At 41.4% G+C, this 24,640-nt stretch overlaps 1 protein-coding gene across 1 annotated transcript in view; it reads left to right on the plus strand.

Annotated features, from left to right (window-relative positions):
• Positions 1 to 24,640, plus strand: part of Enpep (glutamyl aminopeptidase) — a 74,118-nt gene that overhangs the window by 29,959 nt on the left and 19,519 nt on the right. The window contains exons 4-11 of the mRNA XM_021644966.2: positions 492 to 612; positions 3,151 to 3,305; positions 3,902 to 4,015; positions 7,324 to 7,458; positions 9,944 to 10,009; positions 14,360 to 14,425; positions 14,552 to 14,703; positions 21,681 to 21,760. Of these exons, the coding sequence (XP_021500641.1) occupies positions 492 to 612; positions 3,151 to 3,305; positions 3,902 to 4,015; positions 7,324 to 7,458; positions 9,944 to 10,009; positions 14,360 to 14,425; positions 14,552 to 14,703; positions 21,681 to 21,760 (889 nt within the window). The remainder of the gene's footprint in view (positions 1 to 491; positions 613 to 3,150; positions 3,306 to 3,901; positions 4,016 to 7,323; positions 7,459 to 9,943; positions 10,010 to 14,359; positions 14,426 to 14,551; positions 14,704 to 21,680; positions 21,761 to 24,640) is intronic.

A 24,640-nucleotide genomic window follows, 5' to 3' on the forward strand; every position in this document is an offset into this window, starting at 1 on the left:
CATATATGTCTGTGTGACGGTGTCAGATCCCTTTGTACTGGAGTTACAGACAGTTGTGAACTGCCATATGGGTGCTGGGAATTGAACCCAGGTCCTCTGAAAGAGCAGTCTGTGCTCATAACTCCTAAGCTATCTCTCCAGCCCCAGACAATACAAATTTTAAATAGAAAAAAAGTGATAATATCTTCTAATATCTGGGATGCTGTGCCAATCATCATGCCTTACGCTGTTTATAATCACTGTCACACAGTTACAATGTAACAATCTTTTACTCAAGTCTTGGAGCCATGAAATGAATTGTCCAAGGCTACACATAGCAGCTGGAGACAAACATACTAGGAAGCACATTGGGGAATTCAAACTGGATACCCTGACTCCAAAAGCCTTCTTCTTTCAATTATGTCATACTTCACAGTGTGTGTGTGTGTGTGTGTACACGCGCATTATCAAATGAAGACTCATGTCTCTGAATGTTTGTGTTTTGTTACCAGCTTACTGTTTACGTCCAGCCTGAGCAAGCTCAAACAGCGGAGTACGCAGCAGATATAACGAAAGCTGTGTTTGATTATTTTGAAGAATACTTTGCTATGAACTATTCTCTTCCAAAACTGGGTAAGAAAATGTTTTTATTTCCTCGTTGCAAGTTGCTTCTTCTTCTTCTTCTTCTTCTTCTTCTTCTTCTTCTTCTTCTTCTTCTTCTTCTTCTTCTTCTTCTTCTAACCTAGTGTGTCTAATTATGTTGCCACTCATCGCTGATTATCCCCGAGTCTTTTTGGTATGTGTCTGCACTATATTTCTGGTGTTTACCACAAGCTCAACAATCTGTTCTGGGATCCTTCAAAAATAATAGACATCCTCTACTCTCATCTGAAGAAGATACAATCTTTGATTTGCAAAGAGAGAGGACAGTGTGTTACAGTATTGCTGTGCTCGCTCACAGTGAGGTTATCTATATCATTTGATTTAAAAAAAAGTCAGTCCTCATCCAATGGTTTACATGCACGGCCCTCCTAAGGAAGCTAGAAAATTGTAAGGGTCGGTGATGTCGTAAGACACCCATGTGCTTCCAATCTGCCCCTTGTTGTGCAAGATTCTCCAGCCCTGGGAATGAAACAATAAAGGTCCTTCCACATTTTTCTTTTCTCTAGTATAGAGAGAAACATGTTTTTTTTTTGTTTTGTTTTGTTTTGTTTTTGTTTTGTTTTAAACTGTGAGGAGAACCAGAGTCCAAATGTGTGGATATGCAGTCTCCATCAACAGCAGAAACACTTTATTGAAAAGCTTGAGTGGTTGGTTTGAACAAGCCTGTAACCGTAAGACCCTGGGCAATATTTATAAGGAAGGCATTAAGAGAACCAACCAAGTGGCTGGCTGGTGTTGGCACATGCCTTTAATTCCAGAACCTGGGAGGCAGAGGCAAGTGGATCTGAGTTTGAGGCCAGCCTAGTCTACAGGTCGAGTCCCAGGATAGCCAGGGCTATCAACGAAAGAGACAGACAGACAGGCAACCAGCCAGCCAGCCAGACACACAAAGAGAAACAGAGAGAAGAGAGAGAAAGAGAACTAACCAAGAACTCATTTCCCTATCCAGTACCCTTTGCCTTAACAAATCCCATGGAAGGCAAAAACCATGTGGCTCAGTGTACATATGTACCTCATTTCTCTTCAATGGTCCTTTTTTTACCTTTTACCAATTGTTAGAGGAGACAGAAAGACAAGTAACTTTTTACTAGAGTCAGAAGGGAAATTATGAAAGGTCAAGAATCCGAACCCACAAATCTCTTTGTCTTTGTCTCACTCGTAGTGATCAGGATGACCTGAGATGCAGGACAAATTTCTCTTTCTCCTGCTCTTCTCTTCCCTCACCACATGCTTTTCTGTGCATCTTCAACACTTTTGAATTAGCTGTATAATAGAGTCTTTGGAAATGATGTCCTCATTTATATCAAAAGGTAATTGAATTGATGCTAATTAATTATAATGTCTGCATTCTCTGAAGAAGAGATTACTTTCATTTGCTCAAGGATTTGTGCAAATTATACTTTCCAACATTGTGAAAAATGTTGGTTAGGAGGGAAAGACTTCCCCATTCTTTAAGGATATTCTTACTCCATGATGACCAAACCCTAGAATGATAGTAACATGACAAGAAAACCGCTACTGTTACCTTTTTTTTTTTTTTTTACTGAAGATACATACTTTTTATTCTTTCATACAAATCTTTAAGAACTTTTATCTTAATGAGAATGGCCCCTTTCTTGCACGTTAGAAGGAAATTTAACTTATTTAAATTTTGTGCCTCAATTAAATTATAGTAGTAAGAAAAATTATATTTGGGTTATAGTTCACTAGTTAGGGAAGCTGTATTTCCCACTTACCAATGTTTTTCTAGTTGCAGATTTCATGGAGAATTTGCTCAACACTGCCTCCTCTTGTTGGGTGTTATGTTGAAAATCCCAAGAAAATAAAGATAGAGATCCCCATGGCATACAACATTTTAGACTTGGAAAAAAAATTTTAGGGAGAAATCATTCAATTCTACGTCCCTCTAACTTATTTAATATATGGATGAAGATGGCAAGGGAAGGGACAGGAAAAGAGGGAAGAGATGTTAGACTGGTGGACAATCGGACTGTCTTCAAATTGTACAGAATTGGAGCTGGTGGGTTTTCTCAGTCTGTGTCCTTGACATTTGAGCTGTTTATATAACTTACAAGCTCTGTCCTCCTTAGTCCTCATTATTTAAAGACTTCCTTCTCTTCTTCCTAGCGATGTATCTCCCAAACGGATGCTGTTTATAACCAAGATCCTAAGCGAGGGATGGGGAAAGCTAATAAAGAATGAAGTGCTTACTGTACAGAAGAGAAAAGACATAAAATTAGACAGGTTTTGAATACAGAAACAGTCATGTAACTGTTGAGAAAAAAAAAGGGGGTGGGTAAACACACTGAAGTCTGGAGCCTACAGGAACTGCTCCGTGGGAATGTTGAGTCCATTAGGACCAAAATGTTTCACAAATGATTCCTGTTTCTCACTCTGAAAAAATTATTTTTAGCCTTAAAAAAAGTCATCCGAAGACCTTAATTTGGTAAGAAACGCTATGAACAAATGGAAAGAATGCATTTCTCACTGGACTGTCCTTTTCCGCAGATAAAATCGCTATTCCCGATTTTGGCACCGGCGCCATGGAAAACTGGGGACTTGTCACTTACCGCGAAACAAACCTGCTTTTTGACCCACTGATATCAAGCTCATCCAACAGACAGAGAGTGGCCAGTGTGGTGGCCCACGAACTTGTACATCAGGTAGAGAAGGGTCCTGAAGCAGCACTACTTGCTTTTTAAAAACTGGCCCGTTTCACAGCAGTAGCACAGAGTGTAACGAGTAAGGAGGTGAAAAAGACCAACCCAGGGCACCCCTTAGCATTTAACCGCACAGAAACTTGCCAGTGCTTCTCTACCTGTGGGTCACGACCCTGTCCCGTGTCAAATGGCCCCTTCACAGGGTCACCTAAGACCATCAGGAAACACAGGTATTCACATTATGGTCCATAACAGTAGCAAACCTACAGTTTATGAAGTAACAACAAAAATAACTTATGGTTGGGGGTCACTATAACACGAGGAACTGGATAAAAGGGTTGTAGCATTAGGAAGGTTCAAGAGCACTGCTCTAGATTAGCTGCCTGTAATAAACTCATATGAGACCTCCGTATAAAATTATACATTCCTTAAAATATGGGAACAAACTAGGGAATTTAACATTCTCAAATCGAGATAAATGGGAAATAAATGTTAGGTACAGTATTGGCCGTGTGTGTGTCCCTGCTGTGAAATTTCCTACTCAGCTCCCTACCCAGAGAATAAATCTCCAGCTCCTGCCCGGCTGCTTCTCATTCCAGTGGTTTGGAAATATAGTAACCATGGACTGGTGGGACGATCTGTGGCTAAACGAAGGATTTGCTTCTTTCTTCGAGTTCTTGGGAGTAAACCATGCTGAAAAGGATTGGCAAATGGTGAGTCAGAAACACATACTCTCTGAATCGATTTTTCAGTCTTTTCTGGAGACTGGACTGAAGCCTTTGACAATGGTCTAGGGTCAGGGTCAAGAACAACAGTGGTCTCAGACGTCCGTTGAGAAGGTCCGGCAGAGCCAGCCGCTTCCCCTGAGCTGATCTTTGCCAAGAGCCTTTTACACAGTGGCCGAGGTAGTTGGGAGTCATAGACGAGCCCCCGTCGGGATGGGAAAGGGTAGGGGAAGGAAGTGCAGAAAACGCCCACCTTGCATTCAGTATCGTGTGAGCCCCTCCTAAGTCTTATTTTAGAAGCCATTTCACCTGGGCAGGTTGCAAGTTTTGCGTCAGGTGCAAGCTCAGATCCTAAACACATCGCCTCTTAGACGCACAACGAGAAATGAGGCCTTGAGCAAGATGCCCGATCCTTTCTGAGTCAGGTCTCCCTTAAGGTCCAAGGAGAGCACTGTTCTGTACCAAGTTAACATCCAAGCACATGAACTGTATGCAGAATGTATACACAGTGTGCCCCGGAGGTACCTGGAATAAAAATGTCCAAGAATGCTACAGAACTTTCTTTAGGAACCTTAAACTTTTTGTTTCTATGTAGATGATGTAAGCATTTGTCTTTGGCTGTACATACGCATGTGTGTACACGCAGAGACGTGACCTATCTCTGTATTGATGTTGATTGCTGTGAAGCATGTAGAATACTGCCCTCTCCTGGAACAACTATTTTCGACATTGCGCACCTTATTTACCTTGTCTGCATCCTTTTAAAGAGATGGACATAATAAGAAAGGCCTCATCTGGTTGTTGTAAAGGCGAACAATAAGGCGGATTCAAAGGGATTGGCCTCCACGTGAATCTGATAAAGAAAAAACAAGACTGCTCAGCTTGGAGTTATTTTTATCTTTCTCAGACTTCTAAAAGTATTTTTAAATGACCCCTTCACTTTAATGTCTCCTAAGTATTGTGGAAAGTCTACGAAAAGGCACATTTAAAAGTTCAGGAAACACCATCCAACAGAAGTTTAACTTCATTGGGGCTCAAAGGTCTGTTTCTTTTACTTCATCTTTAAAAAAGTTTTTTTTTTTTCCTATCCCCCCTTCTGTTCCCTCCATCTCTTCCTCTACTCCCTGCCCCCACATTCCCTGCACAATTTAATGCTCTTCAAAGAAGAAGAAACAGAACATAACAAAACAAACAAACAAACAAACAAACAAACAAAAACCACTCAGCTATAGGATCAGCTGCTCCAGCGTGGGTAGCCTTTTCGTGGCCACAATCCTGAAGAAGTTACCAATAGCTCCTCAGCAAGGGGCAGGATATCACAACCCTGCCCCCCCCCCCCCCGTCCACGCTGGGAGTTTGGATGACTTGATCTTGTGCAGGCAGTGACAACTGCTGATATAGGTTAAATTTTTTTTGAGAAGCAATTGTTGCAAATCAGCTTTCCTATTTTTCAAATAAAGAAGGTGCTTTAGGCATTTCTGGTCTAGAAATGTTATCTCTGCTCCCCCACCCCTCCCGTCTTCTCTCATGGTGCCTTGACTGTCTTGGAACCAGCTGTGTAGACCAGGCTGTCATTGAACTCATAAAGATCCACTTGTCTCTGCATTGTGAGCTCGGGGTCTAAAGGCCTGTGCCACCATGCCTGGTTCTTGGAAAACCTATCTTTTAAATTAATTGCTTGCACTTTCCCTAACCGTCTTTGAAAGGTAAGGAAGCTACTCTAAAAAGTGGCCTCTTTAAACATTTAATCTACCTCAGGGGTTTTCCCACCCTTGAACTATTAACATTTGGGGCAATGCTTTGTTTTGTGGGCTGTAGAACATTCCCACTAACTACTGCTGACACCCTACCCCAGCTGTGACAAAGCCTGGGAATGGAGGCAAGACTAAGTAAGTAAAAATCTCCAGCTGCCAACCATCACCTACAGGAAAAATTTGTAACTTCATAATTTATAAATTATGAAACTAAATTAGACAAATGACAAATTACTTTGTCCTTTTTTTTTCTACAAAAGTACCTTAGTGTCCTTCCTATATCAAACTCTTACATGCAATTGTAACATTTGAGTGTTTATTAATATAACACCGATTAAGTCCAGCTTGGTTGCAAAAGCCAGTGATCCCTGTACTTGGAAGACTGACGCATCAGGGTCAAGAGTTCGAGGGCAGCCTAAAGTACTTAGTGGTCTCCTGACTTGGAAAACCAAGGGCTGTGGATGTAATTCAGTGACTGTATTTTGCTAGCATGTGCAAAGTCCCAGGTTCAATCCTGTGTATTCTAGAAGAATTCATTATTCGCTTCTTGAGATTTTGGTGGAATGTAATCACATAATACAGCTGTAATTTGCTCGTTTTTCTTCCCATTTATGAATTTTTGCATTTCGCTAAGAGCCGAAGATCAAGCCATTTGTTAAAAAACATGATTTTTGTTCTCACAGAGTTCCCAGCTTAAGGTCTTGTGTGGGAAGATGTCAGATAAATAAGTTAGAAAGTTCCATGACCACCACTGTAACTTACTATGTGAAAACATTGGTATGAAATTGAGACTACCCTCAGATTCTCTGATGTCAAGAACCCGGCTCTTTCTTCTCACCTAAACCTCTTGATATATAAACCAAACCAGCTAACCAAGCAAGCAAACAAAAAATCCAAGTCAAACCATCATGATTGCAGACTTCACTCAACCACAGTTCCTTATGAATGGCAACCATGACACTGAAAACTACAAGTGAAAATACAAACAAGCTCCCCTCTCAGAAATATTTTGCTAGCAGAAGAAATAAAAGCTACATATCAAGAAAATGGGAGGGATTGTGCTCTCAGCCGAGGAAAGCTGATCAACTCCGGGGTCAAAGTCGCTCTACTTGTCCAAGAATGCCTAAGGATGGAACTAAAGGATGATTTGGTGTTTCCTCTGATTAACTAGCAAATGTCCACATTCTAATTAACAACTTTGGCCAGTTCATTCTACTTCAGTTCATGACAGCCTTGTAGGGTGACATCATTCTCATTACACAGACAGGGACGCTTGAAAGGTTTGGTTCAGTTGAAAGCGCAGGGGAGAAGCAGAATGCACAGATACTGCTGGGCCTGTCATACAGAAGCCAAATGACTCACAGAGAGAAGACGGAAATCTGTGGAGCCGCTGGTGTAACGGGATTCAGCTGAAGACTTAGAGACAGCATGAAATGATTTGAGGCGTTTGCATTTCTTTTCCCATGATTTTGATGACGTATGTTGTAAGACAGAGGGCGGTCGGAGGGAAGTGCTACCTTTCTTTGCTTTCTGCCTTTTCAGCTCAGCCAGGTGCTGCTGGAAGATGTGTTACCTGTGCAAGAGGACGACTCCCTGATGTCTTCGCATCCAGTTGTTGTCACGGTGTCCACTCCCGCTGAAATAACTTCCGTGTTCGATGGGATATCATACAGCAAGGTAGGAGATACCCAACAGTGTTTCGGAACATCTTTCTGCTTACTGACTTTTTTTTTTGTTTTATATTTTATTTTTTTAATTTATTTTTATTATTAGTTACATTTTATTAACTCTGTATCCCAGCTGTATCCTGCTCCCTCATTCCCTCCCAACCCCTCCTCCCTGCCCCTTTCCAAGTCCACTGATAGGGGATTCATCTGACCCTGTTTTATCAGGTATCTTCAGGACTGGCTGCAAAGTCCTCCTCTGTGGCCTAGCAGGGCTGCTCCTCCCTTGGAGGATAGGGAATTCAAAGAGCCAGCCATTGAGCTCATGTCAAAAATAGTCCCTGTTCCCCTTACTAGGAAAACCCACTTGGTTACTGAGCTACCATGGGCTTCATCTGAGCAGAGGTTCTAGGTTATATCCATACATGGTCCTTGGTTGGAGAAACAGTCTCGTATAAGACCTCTGTGACCAGATATATTTGGTCCTTGTGCTTACTGACTTAAAAAAAAATTTTTTTTAAAGTGGTTTGATGCTGCTGTGAGCTCTGGAAAATAGGAGAGACAGCATGAGGGCTGAATATTAAATAGTTGGTATTTTGTAGGTGAAGACTTGATGCTGCTTACTGCCACAGGATTTTGGAACTGATTTTTCTTTTTTCTTTTTCCTTTTCCTTCCTTCCTTCCTTCCTTCCTTCCTTCCTTCCTTCCTTCCTTCCTTCCTTCCTCTTTCGCTTAAAGCAACTTTTCTTCTGATTATTCGGCAATTATACCTTAAACATACTACTTAACCTTTTCTTTAATTTTTAAAATGTATTCTTCGGGGGAGGGTCCACATGTGCAGGTGGAGACAGTGAGCCTGCTGTCCTTCCATCATGTAGAAATGGGGGATTGAACCAGGCTGTGAGGCTTGGCAGTGAGCCTCTTTGCCCACTAGAGCATCCCAGCAGCCCTTGTCTTGATATTTCTGACATTTCTGATATTTCTGTGCCTTACTTTTCTGCTGTGTGGTCAGCGAGGAAATCCATTTATATGAGTATTTTTAACAGGAAAACTCTTTAATGTTGAAAATAAATATTCAAATGCAGCTTAATTGGAGGGGAAACTTTTATCCATTTGTGGGTGTGTGTGTGTGAGAGAGAGAGAGAGAGAGAGAGAGTTAAAGAAGATGCTGCTGAGAATGTGCTGCCCACTCTCCGTGACCTTCTCTCTCACCTCCTACATCTCCCCCACACATATTACACACGGGCAGTAATACAATTTAAATCTTTATTTGTGTAACTTCTTATCTTGGTTCCTTATGGATCAGCCTTTATATTAAGTTACCCCAAAGCTACTGATAATCTTGGATGAACCCTGACATGGTTCTCTTTATTTATAACTATTAAAATGATATTTATTTTAAAAAAAGCAGCATAAGTGAAAAATACTTGAAGTGGATACTATAATTTTCAGCTTTCCCTCTCGTATCGTTCCCTTGGCTTCTTTTCAGGCTCCTTTTAAATGTCTGATTATAGTAACTCACAAAGGAAACCTCAGACTCAATTCTCTTAAGTCCTGGGTACTCCAGAGTTTTAAAATAACGTCAGAAATAAATGTTTCTAAGTCTTACTACTGTGTGCAAGTACAACTTAAAATACTTGGGGAACTGTAGTAAAAACCATGAAGTTAAGTGGAAAGGCAATATTTTTTTTGTGTGTGTACAAGAATTGAAAGCTGAATTGAAAATCTCACAAGAAGTTTCTTAGTATTAACATGGAAGAAACTGGGAATCAGGGTGTTCCTCATAATATTGAGATTTATAAAACCAAATGAAACAAACCACTTTTGACGAGAAAGGCTTTATGCTTCCATTACATGTATATGGATACATTATATATATAATGTACATATAATAATATATATATATATATATATATATATATATCCATACTAAACTATTTGGCAGGCTGGTAAGCTGTTTTCTATTTTCTTCTATTAACTATAGTTAGTTTCCTATGTGGAGCTATACTTAGTAATTTGCCAGAATTTTGCTTTGCAATCGTTCTTTGTCAATAATGTGAGGTAGGGACCTTTTTCTTCCTTTCTCTTTCTTTTCTTTCTTTTCTTTCCCTTCCTTCCTTCCTTCCTTCCTTCCTTCCTTCCTTTCTTTCTTTCTTTCTTTCTTTCCTTCTTTCATAGGGCGCCATCTGCCGGCTCCATTCAGGAAGTGCAATAACCACCGTTCAGGTCTCGGGACACCAACATAATGGCACTTTGAGCAATTTCTCTTTACCACTCAGATATTTATTTTAAAAGCTCATACACAGAAGGGTGGCGTGTTTGCATGTGTATTCATGCATGTGTGTGTGTATTTTACCCTAAATCATAACACAATAACTATGTAATTCATCAGAACGATCTTCAAGAAATACTCAAATATAATCACGAAATGTTGCATACTGCTGACCACTGTTCCTGGCAGTTTCATTAATTTAATCGATCTCTTTCTCTTATCCTAGGGCGCCTCTATTCTGAGAATGCTCCAAGACTGGATAACACCAGAGAATTTTCAAAAGGGGTGTCAGGTACGATCTCTTAGTTGGTGGTAGCACAAGTAAGCGCTACTAGATATGCCGCTGACAATTGCGATTGATTAAGGATGATTGCTTTTTTCATTTCCCTGGACATGGACACACAAACAAGAGCTGAAGGTATGACAAAAGGTGAAGGGTGACTTTATACCAAGTTAAGGCTCTGCATTGCATCTGTCATGATTATTTATGTCATGGGGGGGTGGTGGTCATTCAAGTGGACTGCTTAGTGATCCTGGATACTCTTTACATGCGTGGTATGCAGCTGGATGGCCATGAGAAGATAGCAAAGACCAGATGGCCGAAACAACAGGATTTCATTTTCCCACAACACGGGGTGTGGTGAAGCCCAGGGTCGTGGTGCCACATTTCACTTGCTGGTGAGGGTCTATTTGTCCCGTGGACAGCCCCCTGGGCCCTCATGTGGCACGGGGAAGAACTACTCCTGTATCTTTTGCAGGAGCATGGCTCTCACCATGAGGTCACCTCATAACCTCAAGCCAACTGGAATGCCCTCTGGGGGCTGCAAGGCCAGCATGTATGAATTTGGGGGCACAGAGTTTGCTTCATTGCAGCATTGAATGGATATTTAAATCTCTCTCTACTGGTCTTCCCATACAGAAAGTACAAGGCTTCCCCCCCTTATTATTGATTTGGAAAAGCATTGATATAAATATTCATATTCTTATGAAGTCAGGGAATAAGGAGGTGCTGCTCCCTTTGGGAGCGAAGGCAGAACAACATCTTGTGATGTTCTGCGCGCATCCTGTGTTAACATGTCACTCCGCTGGGCATTCCAGTTCATTTTGTGGGGCGTAGAACACCCCACGCCGATTAGCTCAAGGTTCGTGACTCCTGGTCTTTATTGAAGTCACCACAATGCATTCTTATAGCTGCCCCATCTTCTGACTGAGCCCGTTTCCACCTAGAAATGGATTCACATACCGGCTGCTTCCCTTCCCCTCCAGACTGCAGCTGCGCCAACCCAGGGACTTGGAACAGCCGTTTCTAATGGCTTCCAACCCGTATTAGCACAGCGGAGAAAAAGTTCACACTGATGATCAGCTTCTTGTCGTGCTGTTTCCCAGGACCATCCCATGGCAGGACAATGCCACCACCCCCTCTATAGCCCTCACCTTTGCCACATCTTCGTGGGTGGCATTTATCCCTCTCTTCTATATCCTAAAAGGAAACGGTCCCTTTTGGGGGCCAATAGTAAAGTACCTCTGTGCCTATTCAAGTAGGTGTAGAATTTAGGAAATATTTAGGGTACATACAAGGATTTTTGCTCATTAATAAAATGTACTGAGCCAGGTGTGGTGACAGAGGCCTTTAAATCCCAGCACCATGGAGGCAGAAGCAGGTGGATCTCTATGAGTTCATGTCCAGCCTGGTCTACAAAATGAGTTCCAGGACAGCCAGGGCTACACACAGAGAAACTCTGTCTTGAAAAGAAAACAAACAAACAAACAAATGTCCTGTGAGGATATGTGATGCAGGAGCTATGAGCGTGTCTAAGGTTCCGTGAGCTTCAAGCTCAGTGTTCACCGCATCTCTCTTGTGTGCATATCCATGGGGGCCGCCTCCCATGTCCTCAGGTGTGCCTCAGCGCCTATACAATCCTTCACAGAGTAGGTCATCGAGAAGGTGTTTGTTGTTGAGTGAATGTCTATAATGTACAGCATTGAAGACAGAAATAAAACAAGCAGGGAATGGTGGGGCACACCTTTAATCCCAGCATTTGGGAAGCAAAGGCAGGTGTATCTCTGAGTTCAAGGCCAGCCTGATCTATGTAGTGAGTTCCAGGCTAGCTAGAGCTACACAGTGAGGCCCTACCTCAAAACAAACAAAATATTTAAAAATAATACTATTAAGAAAGAAAAAGGGAAACTTGCTTTTTCTATTTGCACAGTTTTCATTTTAAACTACCACTTAAGACAACAGAGGCTCAGTATCTTAAGAGCTGACTTTAAATTAAATGCCCCTTCCTTTTAACTTTGTTGAGAACTATCAAAAAGTCCTTAGAAGCAAACAGCTGAGCTCTCTCCTCTTTAACCTAATGTGTTGTCATTAATTTTAAAAGTCTCACCTGAGACTAATAGTTCTCACGTTATAACAGTCTTTCATCATGACCACAAATGATCCCACAAACTAAACCTGGATCAATGGATAACAGGTAATACACTCCCTACAATCATAGTGCTCTAGAGTAAATTTATAGGAAAAAGAAATGCCAAAGCACTTTTGTTTTTCTTTCAATTTTCAAACCTGAACTGATATTTTCAGGTATCAGTGTAAGTCTCAGATCACCTGGGACATTTAGCCTCTGACTCCAGTCACCCTCATGCTGTCCTCACACCACGGCTGTTGCCCCAAAGTCCCAGGGTATAGAAAACCAGGATTCAAGGACTATCCTTTACAAATTCTAGCTTCCTACCCAGACTCGATCTCCATTAGAAAAATGGCCAGTGCCGAATTCGGGTAAACCAGTTGCCTCCTTTTTTGTGCTCATCCCACCAAGCACAGCATCACATAGCAAAATGGTGCTGATGTTAACCAGAAGACTCCTGGGCCACAGCTATGCACTGTAAGAGATGGTGAGGCATTAGCTACAATATAGCATTATGAGAAAGGTATCTATCCATCTTTTCTTGTTCTAGTATTGGTGCTACCTGGGAAAAAGGAGGAATGGCTGAGCTGGGAACACCAACAGCACACACCGTCCATTCTCCTTTTGTGCTCACCAGTACCAACTAACAAGGGAGCTATGGCCTAGGTTGTCAGGGAACTTAGACTTGGAAGATGATGTGTCTGTGATAAGGAGAAGAGAATTTCTTAGTATAGAATATTAGGAAGCAGTGATCTAGAAAAAAAAAGTGGTGCTTTTTAGTACTTTTATGAAAACTTCACCTTGGCTTCTAGATCATGAGAAACAATAAACTGCAATGAAGAAAACAAACAAACAAACCAACCAATGCCCACACATTGATCCAGCATTCAGAGTCTTGCCAAGATGTCTCAGACACACCTCTCTTCCTCCAAGGACACAGGCATCTGGCCAGGGTCATTTCTTTCACCTCAAAAATGAGAGCATTGTATTCAATAATATTTAAGGTCCTATCCAGTGCCAAGATGGCTTGCCTATTTCTCTGCTCAAGATTTTGTAAGTGTACGAAAAAAAACACCCACTTAGCAGGAGGATAGACACAAGGTAAAGGGCAGCCTAGACTACACAGGAATAGAATTCTATCTCAAAAATAAACAAGAAACAGAAAGCAAACAACAACAACAACAAAACCACACACACAACAACACCCACTGAAGAAATGAACTCCCCCAAGATGATTTTAGGAAGGCACTGCTCTGAAAAAGATCGCATTAACCCACAGCTACAGTCACAGTTGTTAGTAATACTACGTGTCAAGTCTGGAATGAAGACCAGAAACAGACACGCTTCTGCCTTCCTTCGCCTGCCCTCTGGCGGTAGTGTTGAGAAGTGAATTAACCAAGAGAATTAACTTGGGACCAGTATTCCAAGCCAGCCTCTGCCCCAAGGGAAGTGTTCCGGGATTCTAAGTTTGTTTTAGCTCTAAGTGCCTGAAACAAAGAAGAGTCTAGAAGATTAATGCAGTCTAGAGACTGTACCTCCCGAGATATTAGAGCAACGTAGAGACTAAATGTTACACAGAAAGTTTAGCGCCGGGAAACACTTGTCAAAGTTTGGTTTCTAGGTAAGATTCCCACATATTAAATAGCACGGGTCTACAAAGCCACAGGAGGGGGAGACAGCAGGAACACTAGCCAATCTCTGGAAGACCATCCCCCAGCAATGCCCAGTTAGGGGGTTAGGAAAAGACTGGGAATGTTTTCTGGGGGCACAGCCCAGTGCTTCTGAAATTCCCGTGCAGAGAGGTCTTGTGACAGCTCTATTTAAAATATTTACGTTTTAGAAGCATTTGAAGAGGAAAGACTTGCACTCCTAAGTGAGTAATTTCTCCCACTCACTCATAACCATCTTTATCATTATTCAGAAGACATGCACATTCATTTCCTTAGCACAACCCACTACTGTTTTTAAAATTCAAATACTAAAGAAATGTTCACTTTTAAAATGGTTGAAAAATGGAAAAAAATAGTTAATAATATGAAACTCACACGGCATTGAAATATCAGTGTCCATTAATGATGTTTTACTCTAAAAAAGCCATGGCTGTTCCTTGTATGTTTTTTCTGTGTCTCATCTCATGTTATGGAAACATCATGGGCAGCTATGGGCGATCTAGGTGATACTAGTGAGGTACAAGAAAAGCCAAGGCTAAGCTTTAAAGCATTTACCTTTTCCAGATATACTTGAAGAAATTTGAGTTCAAGAATGCAAAAACTTCAGACTTTTGGGAATCCCTGGAAGAGGTAAGGAAGACAATATTCTCAAACATTTCTTTGTCCAACTTAAAAGTGATTTACATTTTAATAGCACTGATCTTTCATTTCCCCTTATTTATAAACAAATGGCACTCCATTGTCCCCCAATACCAGGCAAGTAATCTGCCTGTGAAAGAAATAATGGACACCTGGACTAGCCAGATGGGCTATCCTGTGGTTACTGTGACGGAAAAGAAGAACATCAGCCAGAAACGCTTTTTGTTGGACTCCAAAGCTGATCCTTCTCAGCCACCATCAGCACTTGGGTAAGGCTTTATGAAAACACGCTTAAAGGAAGAGTAGAAATGATTCAGCAGAAATGCTTAGGTCCTGCTATTTTTGTGTGATTGGTATGTGACAGTATGAAGGCATAGCCTAAAGGTAAGAGCAGTCAAAGCTAGCTAAATGAAGGAGTAAGCATGCGCATGCTCACACACACACACACACACACACACACATCCCTCTTCTACGTAGACACCAAAGAATAGAAGAATGGAAGCAGTAAAAGATGAGTGGGTGGTGATGTTGACAGTGTGGAATGCTGGGAGAAAGGCTAAAGGAGAAATTGTGGCCCAAAAGGAACAGGGAAAGATGCTAACAGAGAAGGACAGGGGCCTCCCTGTCCTAGACAGGCTCTGTACTCATGATGTACTTGAAGAGTGCAGAGGAGCCGTGAGAAATGAAGCTGAAAATAGGTCGAGTAACCGAGTCCAGATTGTGTCATCTGGACCTACCCCCTCCACTTTGTTCCTGCTCATCACTGTTGCCCTCACTGTAGAGGACTCTCAGAAGTCTGGCAGTGGCAGCAGGCAGAAATCCAGATGGCTTGTTTCCCAACAAAATAGATGAAAACAGTAGAGGACAGCCAAAGACTTCCGCAGCAGAGGCTCCAGAGCAAAGCCTTCCTTGCAAGGCGGCTGGGTTGGGCCTCCCCTAACGCCTGCTTACAGGAGAAGCTTATTTCTAGAGCCTATCTTTTCCCTCTACAGTAGACATGGCAGCCCAGCCCCCAAGAATAATCAGCTTGGGCTTGAGCCGTGATTCAGAGGGTGATGGACTTACCATGTAAGCACTGGGAAGTTTGCATCCCTAGAACCCACATGGGACAGATAGAGCAGCATGCATAAGATACTAGAGAGGCCTTATCTCAAGTGAGGTGACTGGTGAGGACCAGCACCCCAGCTTATCCTCTACCCTCTGCACAACTGCAATGGCATGTGTACACCCCCACACAAACAGATACACACATCATACTGATGACACAGAACAATAGTCAGCTCAACTCTCCTTTCTTACATGTGAATAGACAGTGGAGACACGTGACAGATCCATAAGCACAAAAGCTTAACTCCCATGTGTACAAGCAGATGAAAAAAAAGGTCCTGACTCTATGGACATAATTTAGAAACAACAACAACCACACATACACACACACACAAAAAAAAAAAGGAAAGAAAATTATAAGATATTTTCAAAGATTTTTTTTAAGCTATTGTGTTTATCTGTTTATCATCCAAGACAGTGTGTCTTAGAAAGGCAAACTGAGAACACAGAAGGAAGCCTAAAATTTTGGTTGAAGTAAATTTGGGAGAAATTCTCCAAAAATATAAAACCAACATGATACGAAGAAGATAAACATGAAAGCCTAGTGCCCAAGAAAGAGGTGTCCCTCAGAAGAAAACAGCTAGGCACAGTGGCATAATCTGTAAGAAAGTGTTAGGGCCTGACCCAGGTGTGGCGGGAGCTGTGTCTCTTTCCAGCTGGCAGGGATACTGTCTGTGGCTTGTCCTTGGGCCCTGTGGGTGTTACCACATGGAGATGAGCAAAGGCTATGAATTGTCCTTGGAGAGCTGGTTGTGAAGTATCAATTAGCATCCGGTAGCTCGTGTCCTTTCACAGAACAGTGACACCAAGAAAGATGGAGTCAGCCGCTTGCTCCAGCTCTACTTGACACCCATATAGAAGCCTGAAAATGATTTAATTTTACAAAATTTTATTCTTAAATGGAAATAGAAGGACAAGTCATAGAAGGGAACTAGACCATGCCCCTCATGAATAAATTAGAACCTACTGGCTAAATAACTTAGTAAAGTTAAATTGCAGAGCAAAGCCAGAAACCTTAGCCCGAGGGCAGGATGTGAAGGCTGAGGGTTTTCAGCACCAGCTTTTCAAATTTTTGATTAATGATGAATTTATGTACAAATTGTACAAGTTAAATTCCCCTGACCATCCAAGAAGCACTTCACTTAGAAATTTAATCAAAATCTCTTGTACATAGCATAGACACATATAAATGTAATCAAGTTCATCTAAACACTACTAATTAAAACTTTATTAAATTCAGTTCTAAGCCAGGCAGTGCTAGCACCTCCTTTAATCCCAGCACCCAGGAGGCAGAGGCAGAAAGATCTCTTAGTTTGGGACTCTCTGGTCTACAGATTGAGTTCTAGGACACCGGGGCTACAGAGAAATCTTTGTGTCAAAAACCTAAAACCCAATACTTTCAAAGTATGAAGATTCAAATAAGATGTATAAATCTGCATCAGCTACATTTTTATTTCCTATGTGTTTTTATAAATCTAATTAAAGCACAAATGTAGGGCCAGAGAGATGGCTTAGCTGGGGAGGGCACTTGCAGTCAAAATGGATAACCTGAGTTCACTCGCTGGAAGCCACACAGTGAGAGGAGAGGCCTGGCCAACAAGCTGTCCTCTGATCTCCACATGTGCCTTCTCCAGACTGAATAAAATAAGTAAATAAGTGTACAAAACATTAAATCCACATGGGAGTATATTAAAAAAAAAAAAAAAACCTTTTAGCATGTTAAAAATACGAGCCACAGTTTTATCAAACAAGATTGAAGCATGGTTACTGAGTTACGATGTTTTAAGAGTTTCAGCTAAAATGACCAGACAATAAGTTATTCTCTTTAATTTGGCAAATTTGGAGGTGAAAACGCCTGAAATAATATAAATCCAGCAAATGGGATGATCTCAAAACTTCCCCCAGTGAAGAGTTTTAGTCATCAACCCTTGTCGAGTGCGGTAGAAACGTGTGCATGGTTATGGAGCTGTATCGCATGCATTTCTGAGGTACCAATCCATGCTCACCGCTTTGGCAAAGGGAACATCAAGCCTTGGGACCAGCCCCAGGACACTAGCTGCATCAGTCATCCTAAGATGGTCCAGCTGAGGCCTGCCAGCATGAATCCTGGGTAGATTAGAGTCTCTTAGAACTACATCAGTCCCTGGGCAGTGCTCCATCCCCGGACGTACCTGACTTTTTACAGCTCTCCTCTCTACCCTGAACACCTCGTTTGAGTGGAGAGAATTTCACACCTACCCACTTCTTGCGGTCTCCACCACTACTTGATTCTTACCGGAGAGACCCTCGCATCTCTTTTGTGATGATTTTGATGTTGTTTTATGTAGTTTTTATATTACGGCATGTCACACGTAAACTATCACAAGGTCAATTATTTGGGAGTAGTTACTACAACACCAGGGAGGAAAATCACATGGTATTAAGAAGATACTTTGGAAAGTTTTAATAACTATAAACTTGTTTCTTTGAGGTTACCGTTTTGCCTCGGTGAATTAGATTGGCCAACTTCAATACTACCAGACCTTGTCAATGCTAAATTGCCAAAGCATTTCTCACACGTGAGACAAGTATCCGCTGGGAAGTTTCACAGTGATTATTCCCTCCTGTCCTACTTATGCACTGATTGACAGCCTCGGTAAACTGAGGCCGGGGCATGGGAAGTTTACAGATGTGATAGGAGACTTTGTTTCCCGGACTTTAATATTTAAGGTGAGAAAATTGGTGCAAAAGGAGTGACGATAGCATGTCTGTAGACCTCAGAGTTAGAAAGCATCCAGCAAGTCATGTGATAGGTGATGGAGATTGAAGGCCCAGACTGGGACATTGGGCTGATGGGTGTGGCGGATATGCCAAAGTTTTGTATTGAGCTAACATTTTTAACTGAGTTTTAACATGCTAAGAGTTCAATCAGCGGATCTGCAGAAAACACCTTCCCTTTAGAACATTCTTCTCAACCGACAGGACATCCTGTCGGTTTCTAGAGAGCTGAAAGATCTTTGCAGACATATGACACGATACATACAGCATGGATTTGGTGAAAGATTTTACTTTCTGTATAAAACCTGGCTCTGGGGATTTAGCCACACTAACAACACACTTGGGCATTTCAGAAATTAAAATCACCAAGGCATTATAATTGTGGAAGGCATCAGAGACTAAAGAGCACTGAGAATGATTAAATTAGATTTTTCTAAGATGCTGGTTGCTACTTACTTGAACTGGAGAAGGATTCAGAACGCCTGTTGTGCTTACCGTACTGAGGCCCGCTGTCAGCTTGTCCTGAAAGCCTTAGACACTCAGCTCTCCCCCAGGGAGCACAGTCCAGAGACACTTCTGAAAACTTCCGAAGACTCATAGCTCACTTCAACTGGATACCTGTGCCAGTGTGGGTCATTGTGGCGTGTATTTCTGGGCAGCTATGCCAGTGGGTCAGCAGGGGATGTGTTCTCTCTCCGTCCTTTCGAAGAGGCTATGATGGAGAAAGCCAGCTGCTTCTCACTCTCCTTACACCTGGATCGAGGCGTAGGTCACCTTGTTTTCAGGTGATAATTCAGCTATACAAATCAACTTAATTGTTTCTGGCTTGGTTCTGTTAACAGTTTTAAACTGTTTCATTATAGTTGCTGAATTTGTTTGTTTGTTTCAGCAAATTACATTGGCCATGTATAATTTTGCCTGAACTTGGATATTAAAATGTGCTAAACAACAACATCCTTCTGTCTTGCAAAACAAGTTTCCGCTAGGCAGGTTTTCCAGTAATTGTTTCCTCCTGTCATATGTAGCCATGGATTTATTACACTGAAGACAGCCCTGGCTTTGTTTGAGCAGGAGAGTTTATAGTAAAAAATAAAAAATAAAAACCAAAAACCAAACCAAACCAAACAAACCCTCATTGGCCATCAACTTCACTTAATGAAGACCCTTCCTCCCAAATTGCAGCCAAGTGAACCAAACATATCATCAGGCAAAAAAATCCTTTTTTTGTTACAATAAAATTTAAAATTTTATTCAGCAAAATAGTACAGTAGTAACATCTATTTGTTAATATTTTTCGTAATTTTTTTTTTTAGCCAGATACCATACACATTTTATTTTGAATCCTAGAGGCATGATTTTTTGGGCTCACTTATCATAAAGTGGGTTTATATGTTCCATGTTTATAATACACAATTATATATCCACAGGAGAGAAAATAGGCTCTTCCCCATTGAGAACATTTTTAAAATAATCAACAGCAGCTGAACAAGGAAGCAGGAGACTTTAAGACAGAAGCAAGCCTTCCCTTCCTTGTGTTTCACTGTATTAAAATATTAGATTGTAATAAATAATTTCAGGCAGCCCATTATCTCGTATAATTAGGATACATGAATTAAAATGTCTAAGCAGCACCTCCATCCTCAGGGTGGGAGGAGAGGTGGGGAGAGTCCTTTCCCTAGGCTAAGGCTCAGCCTCCCTCTGTTCAGCGTTGTCCTTGTTTGGTAGACGATGTACTGTCAGCTAAACTGTGACTGGGTGACCTCTTCCGAGCACCTTTCTCTGCCTAATCCAAGATTAAGGTAGGCTTAGAACAGAAAGTTTTGACATTTAGATGAGCACGATGTGGGTCATGAGGTGGCCTTTCCCATCTCCTCAAATGGACCATTTCTCATCTCTGTCAGTGGGATTTCTTCCTATCAGGACCCTGGGTGCCCATTCCACATTAAGAGAGAGAAGAATGGGAGGAGGTGGGCCATCTTGGATGATTAAGTCAGTGTCAGTGGAGAAAATTAGAGTGGCCATGTTTAGCATTGATGGAACCAGAAAGAAACTCACTCAGGAATGATTCCTGGCACCTCTGACTTTAGATAGCATGCAAATACCCTTTATCACATCATTTACGTGATTTCTACTCTTGGACATTTTATGTTCCCAAATCTTTTTCCTTGCTCAACTAAGATTAGGTACAATAAAATGACGCTAAAATTAGAAGGCAGTAGTGTCATTTTGACCTGTGAAACTCTTAGACGCTCCCATCCACCATGGAGAAGGGCCACATTCAGAGGTATGAATTGTCTGGAACTTAGGGCTTTCAGTCTCCAGGGGCCTGAAGGCAGCCCCCAGTTAGCCAGGTGGGAAAACATTCCCAGATAGGGAAGGGGGAAAAACTGCAAGGAGATGGCATTGGATAAGCCGGAAGCACCCACAGCATTCACTGTAGAACTCAAGGAATAATTTACACACTGGTCTCCTGAAACATAGCCAGACATTCTACTGGAGACAGGAAGTTCAGGACTTGCCTGGGCTGCAGAGTGAGTTCAAAGCCAGCCTGTGAAGTTTACAGGGGCTTTGTCTCAGAATAAGAAGTAGCTCAATGCTTTTATTTTTAGCTTGTTTTTTTTGTTTGTTTTTGTTTTTGTTTTTTGTTTTTGTTTTTGTTTTTTGAGACAATGTTACTCTGTGTAGACTCTGTGTAGTCTTGGAACTCACTCTGTAGACCATGCTAGTCTTGAACTCAGAGATTCCCCTGCCTCTGCCTCCTTTGAGGGTTAGGGTTAGGGTTAGGGTTAGGGTTAGGGTTAGGGTTAGGGGAGTGCTGGAATTAAAGGCATGTGACACCAGCCAAGCAACCTGTTGTGAAAAAGCAACACAGGCATGCTGGAGGCCCTAGAATCACCCTCCAATTCCACAAAACGGATACAAACAATAAAACAGCCAGCACCCTTTTTTCCTCCCCTGCTATGACTGAAATACTAAGTAGCCAAAGAGAAGAGTGGGAAGCCCAGAAATACCTTTACCTGGCGATTTTCCTTTGCAGCACTGATTCTCATGGTTGGGATTATTAAGTGGTTAGGAGCACCAAGTGCTCTTCTCTAGGTAAGAGGGTAGGATTTCAATTCAATTTGACAGAGAACACACCATGCTAGAACCTATGCAGGCATGCAGAGGCTCTGCATTATGATATAAAAGTTTTATAGAACCTGAAAATTGTCAATGGCATGATCCCTCTTCATCCCTAACACACAGTTTACAAATTGTATGCAGTGGCTACTACACTGCCTACATTTGCCAATGATTTATAAAGAGAGATGTGATCATCTGTTGATCTTGATATATAACCTTTTTGTGATTAAGTTAAATGTTTCTTTCTTAAAAATTTTAGTTACACATGGAATATTCCAGTTAAATGGACCGAAAATGATGTTTCAAGGGTCACGGTCTACAACAGGTCAGAAAAAGAAGGTAAATATTATTTAACACATTCATCTCTCCTTTGAATTGATGCATTTCAGTAAACAAAATATAAATACAGTGAAGCAGCAATGAAGGCAAACCTGTAAATTTCAGCTAAAAGTCATCTCTCAAACTTATCAACAATTCTAAAATTTTGTCTACAATGAGAACTTTCCCACCTTGACATGCTCTTTTTAGTGATTTATCATGGCAGGCAGAAATAAATGTCCAAAAGCCAGAACAATTTTACTTATCTGCCAATCATTGGAAAATCAAGCTGTAAGATTCCTGACTTCGCCAGCTTCCTCTTTCTCTCCCTTCAACCCACTCTCCTCTCTTTCTTTCTCCCTCTTTCTTCTTCTGCTCTGTATATCAAATAAGTAAGACACTGAATTTCTTAAAGTATTATGTGAATGGTCTGTTAGTGATTGATTGATTGATTGATCGATTTTTCTAAGGCAGGGTTTCTCTGTGTAACAGCCCTGGCTGTACTGGAACTCACTCTGTAGACCAGGCTGGCTTTGAACTCACAGGGATCTGCCTGCCTCTTCCTCCCAAAGTGTTGGGTTTAAAGGTGTGTGCCACCACCACCTAGCTGGCCTGCTTTTTAAATGTTCTCTTTGAATTAGGATATCAGCTGCATATGTGTGTTTTGTTCTCTCTTCATTGATTTTCTTTTCCTTATTTGAAAAAAAATTAGGGTTCTTTACAAACAAGGAGTTATTATGACAAAACTCAGGAAAATGAAACAATACATAAGAGAGATTTTTGCATCTTCAATGCAAGGATTGCTTTTTTTTGGGGGGGGAGGGGAGATATATTATTTGTGTACTTTGCCCTCCTAGCTAGATTTCAAGTCACTTGAGAGCAGATACCATCCTAATTCATCTTGTATCACAGGAACTAAGTCATGGAGAATCTTGCCTTTTATCCTTTGACCATTGTAGTTTGTTTTGTGATGCAAAACGTATCTCAACTAAGACAGACTGGATTTCTTTATTCTGTCCCATGAGAACGTGGTCTCAGAACAGCGTATTTGGTCCCACGGTTTCTTGAAGCTAAAAGCACCCTACATTCCTTTATCTGGTCCTGGTTACTTGTCCTCAAATTACCCATTAAAAGCAGATTACCTGAGCTGGGGTTAGAGCTCAGTTAGAATGCTTACCCATCATGCAAGAAGCCCTGGGTTCAGATGCCAACATCATATATGACCAGACATGATGGTAAACAGCTGTAATCCTAGCATTCAGGATCTAGAAGCAAGAGGATCACAAACTCAGGGGTGTCATCAGCTGCATAGTGAGTTCAAGGTTAGCCTGCCATCAGGGTCAGCTTGAACTACATGAAGCTCTGGCTCAAATAAATAAATAAATAAATAAATAAAACAAAATTTAAAGTAAAGTGTATCGTCCAGTCTTTTCGAATAAGTTTATAGCTACAGGTTACCATCACCTCAGAAACCCCCATACCTTTACTGATTGCCCCTCTGTCCTCCACATGCCCAGGCCCCAAGCCCTTGCTGAACTTCTGCCAATGAGGCCTTAACTTACTCTGGAAACTAGTTTTGTGAAATGATATAATAGTGTTTTTCTACTATCTCATTTCAATTAACATGGGTATTCCAGGGTTCATCCATGTTACGGCAAGGATCCATCCTTCATTCCCTTTCATAATGGACATATATCATTCTCTATTCATATGGATATATCTCCTCATCTTTATCTGTCCATCTTTGGACCTTTTTAATCCTACAGAATACTGTTAGTATGGCAGTTTTTCTGCCTCAGGTGTTTTTCATCTTCGCTGCTTCTTTTTTCTTTTTCACTTTTGTTATAAGCCCTCTTACATTTTTAGTTCTATTGCCAAACCCCCATCTTCACTATTATGAAGGTGAGAATCATCTCCTTGCTTCCTTCCAGCTCTCAGGCATGTCTAACATGGCATCTGTGTCACTCTTGGCCCATCTGTGTCTCTCTTCATAATAAAATGTTCTTTTGAGGAAATGAGCCACTTTCTGGTTGCTGCTGCTGCTCTGTTTCCTCAGCAGACAGCTAGAGAGTGTTTATTTTACTCAGGAGTGAGTAAACGAATGAATAAAAGGCTCGGGTGTTCAAGGAGCTCTGATACCAAACCTTACCTTTATCTGAAACCTCAGAATCAGACTGGTCTCTTCAGCAGAAAAAAGACTAGACGTCTCTTCCTACTTCAAAGTGCCTGCTCCATTTTTAGGCTATGTCATGAGTTCCTGTTTCCTGTTTGAGGACATTGTTAGCTCAGGGCACAGATGACGACTATGTCCTGAGTGTAATTGGAGGGGCACCCAGCTCATGTTACCTGCCTCACGTCCCTTGGCCACTCTGATGACTTGTCAGTTAGAAATGCCCCGAGCAATACTAGGACTCCTGGGATCTTTTATTTATGCGAGTATTGTACATGATATTTTAAGCAGTAGTAAAAAAAAAAAATATGTTGTTTGTAACAAAAGAAGTAAATCTCACACGAAGTGTTTTCTGGCTGTTTTAACCTACCCCTCCCACAACAGCCCCCCCCCCCAAATCACCCTTATTTAAGTTGTCTGACTCTCTTAAGTGAACTTATTATTATCAAAATGTATTTCCTTATCTTTGCCGCTGCTATTTGTGGTCACTGGGATTTTCTTGGAGGGTACTCATTCTAAATACTTTCCTTAGATAGCTGATGCTGGCAGCTTTTTCAGTCCTCTTAGTGTTAGTGGTTGGTATTTAAACAGAAATCATTGTTATTGAAACTCCGTTTGCTCTCTTTTCTTTTTAAACTACATTATAAGCCCCTTGAAGATAAAAAAAAATACTTAGGGTATCTCTTGTCCCCCATCTATTATCAGCAAGGTAAGAATTTGGTAAGCATGTA

The sequence above is a fragment of the Meriones unguiculatus genome, chromosome 10 (assembly GCF_030254825.1).
Source record: "Meriones unguiculatus strain TT.TT164.6M chromosome 10, Bangor_MerUng_6.1, whole genome shotgun sequence".
NCBI classification, from domain to species: Eukaryota; Metazoa; Chordata; class Mammalia; order Rodentia; family Muridae; genus Meriones; species Meriones unguiculatus.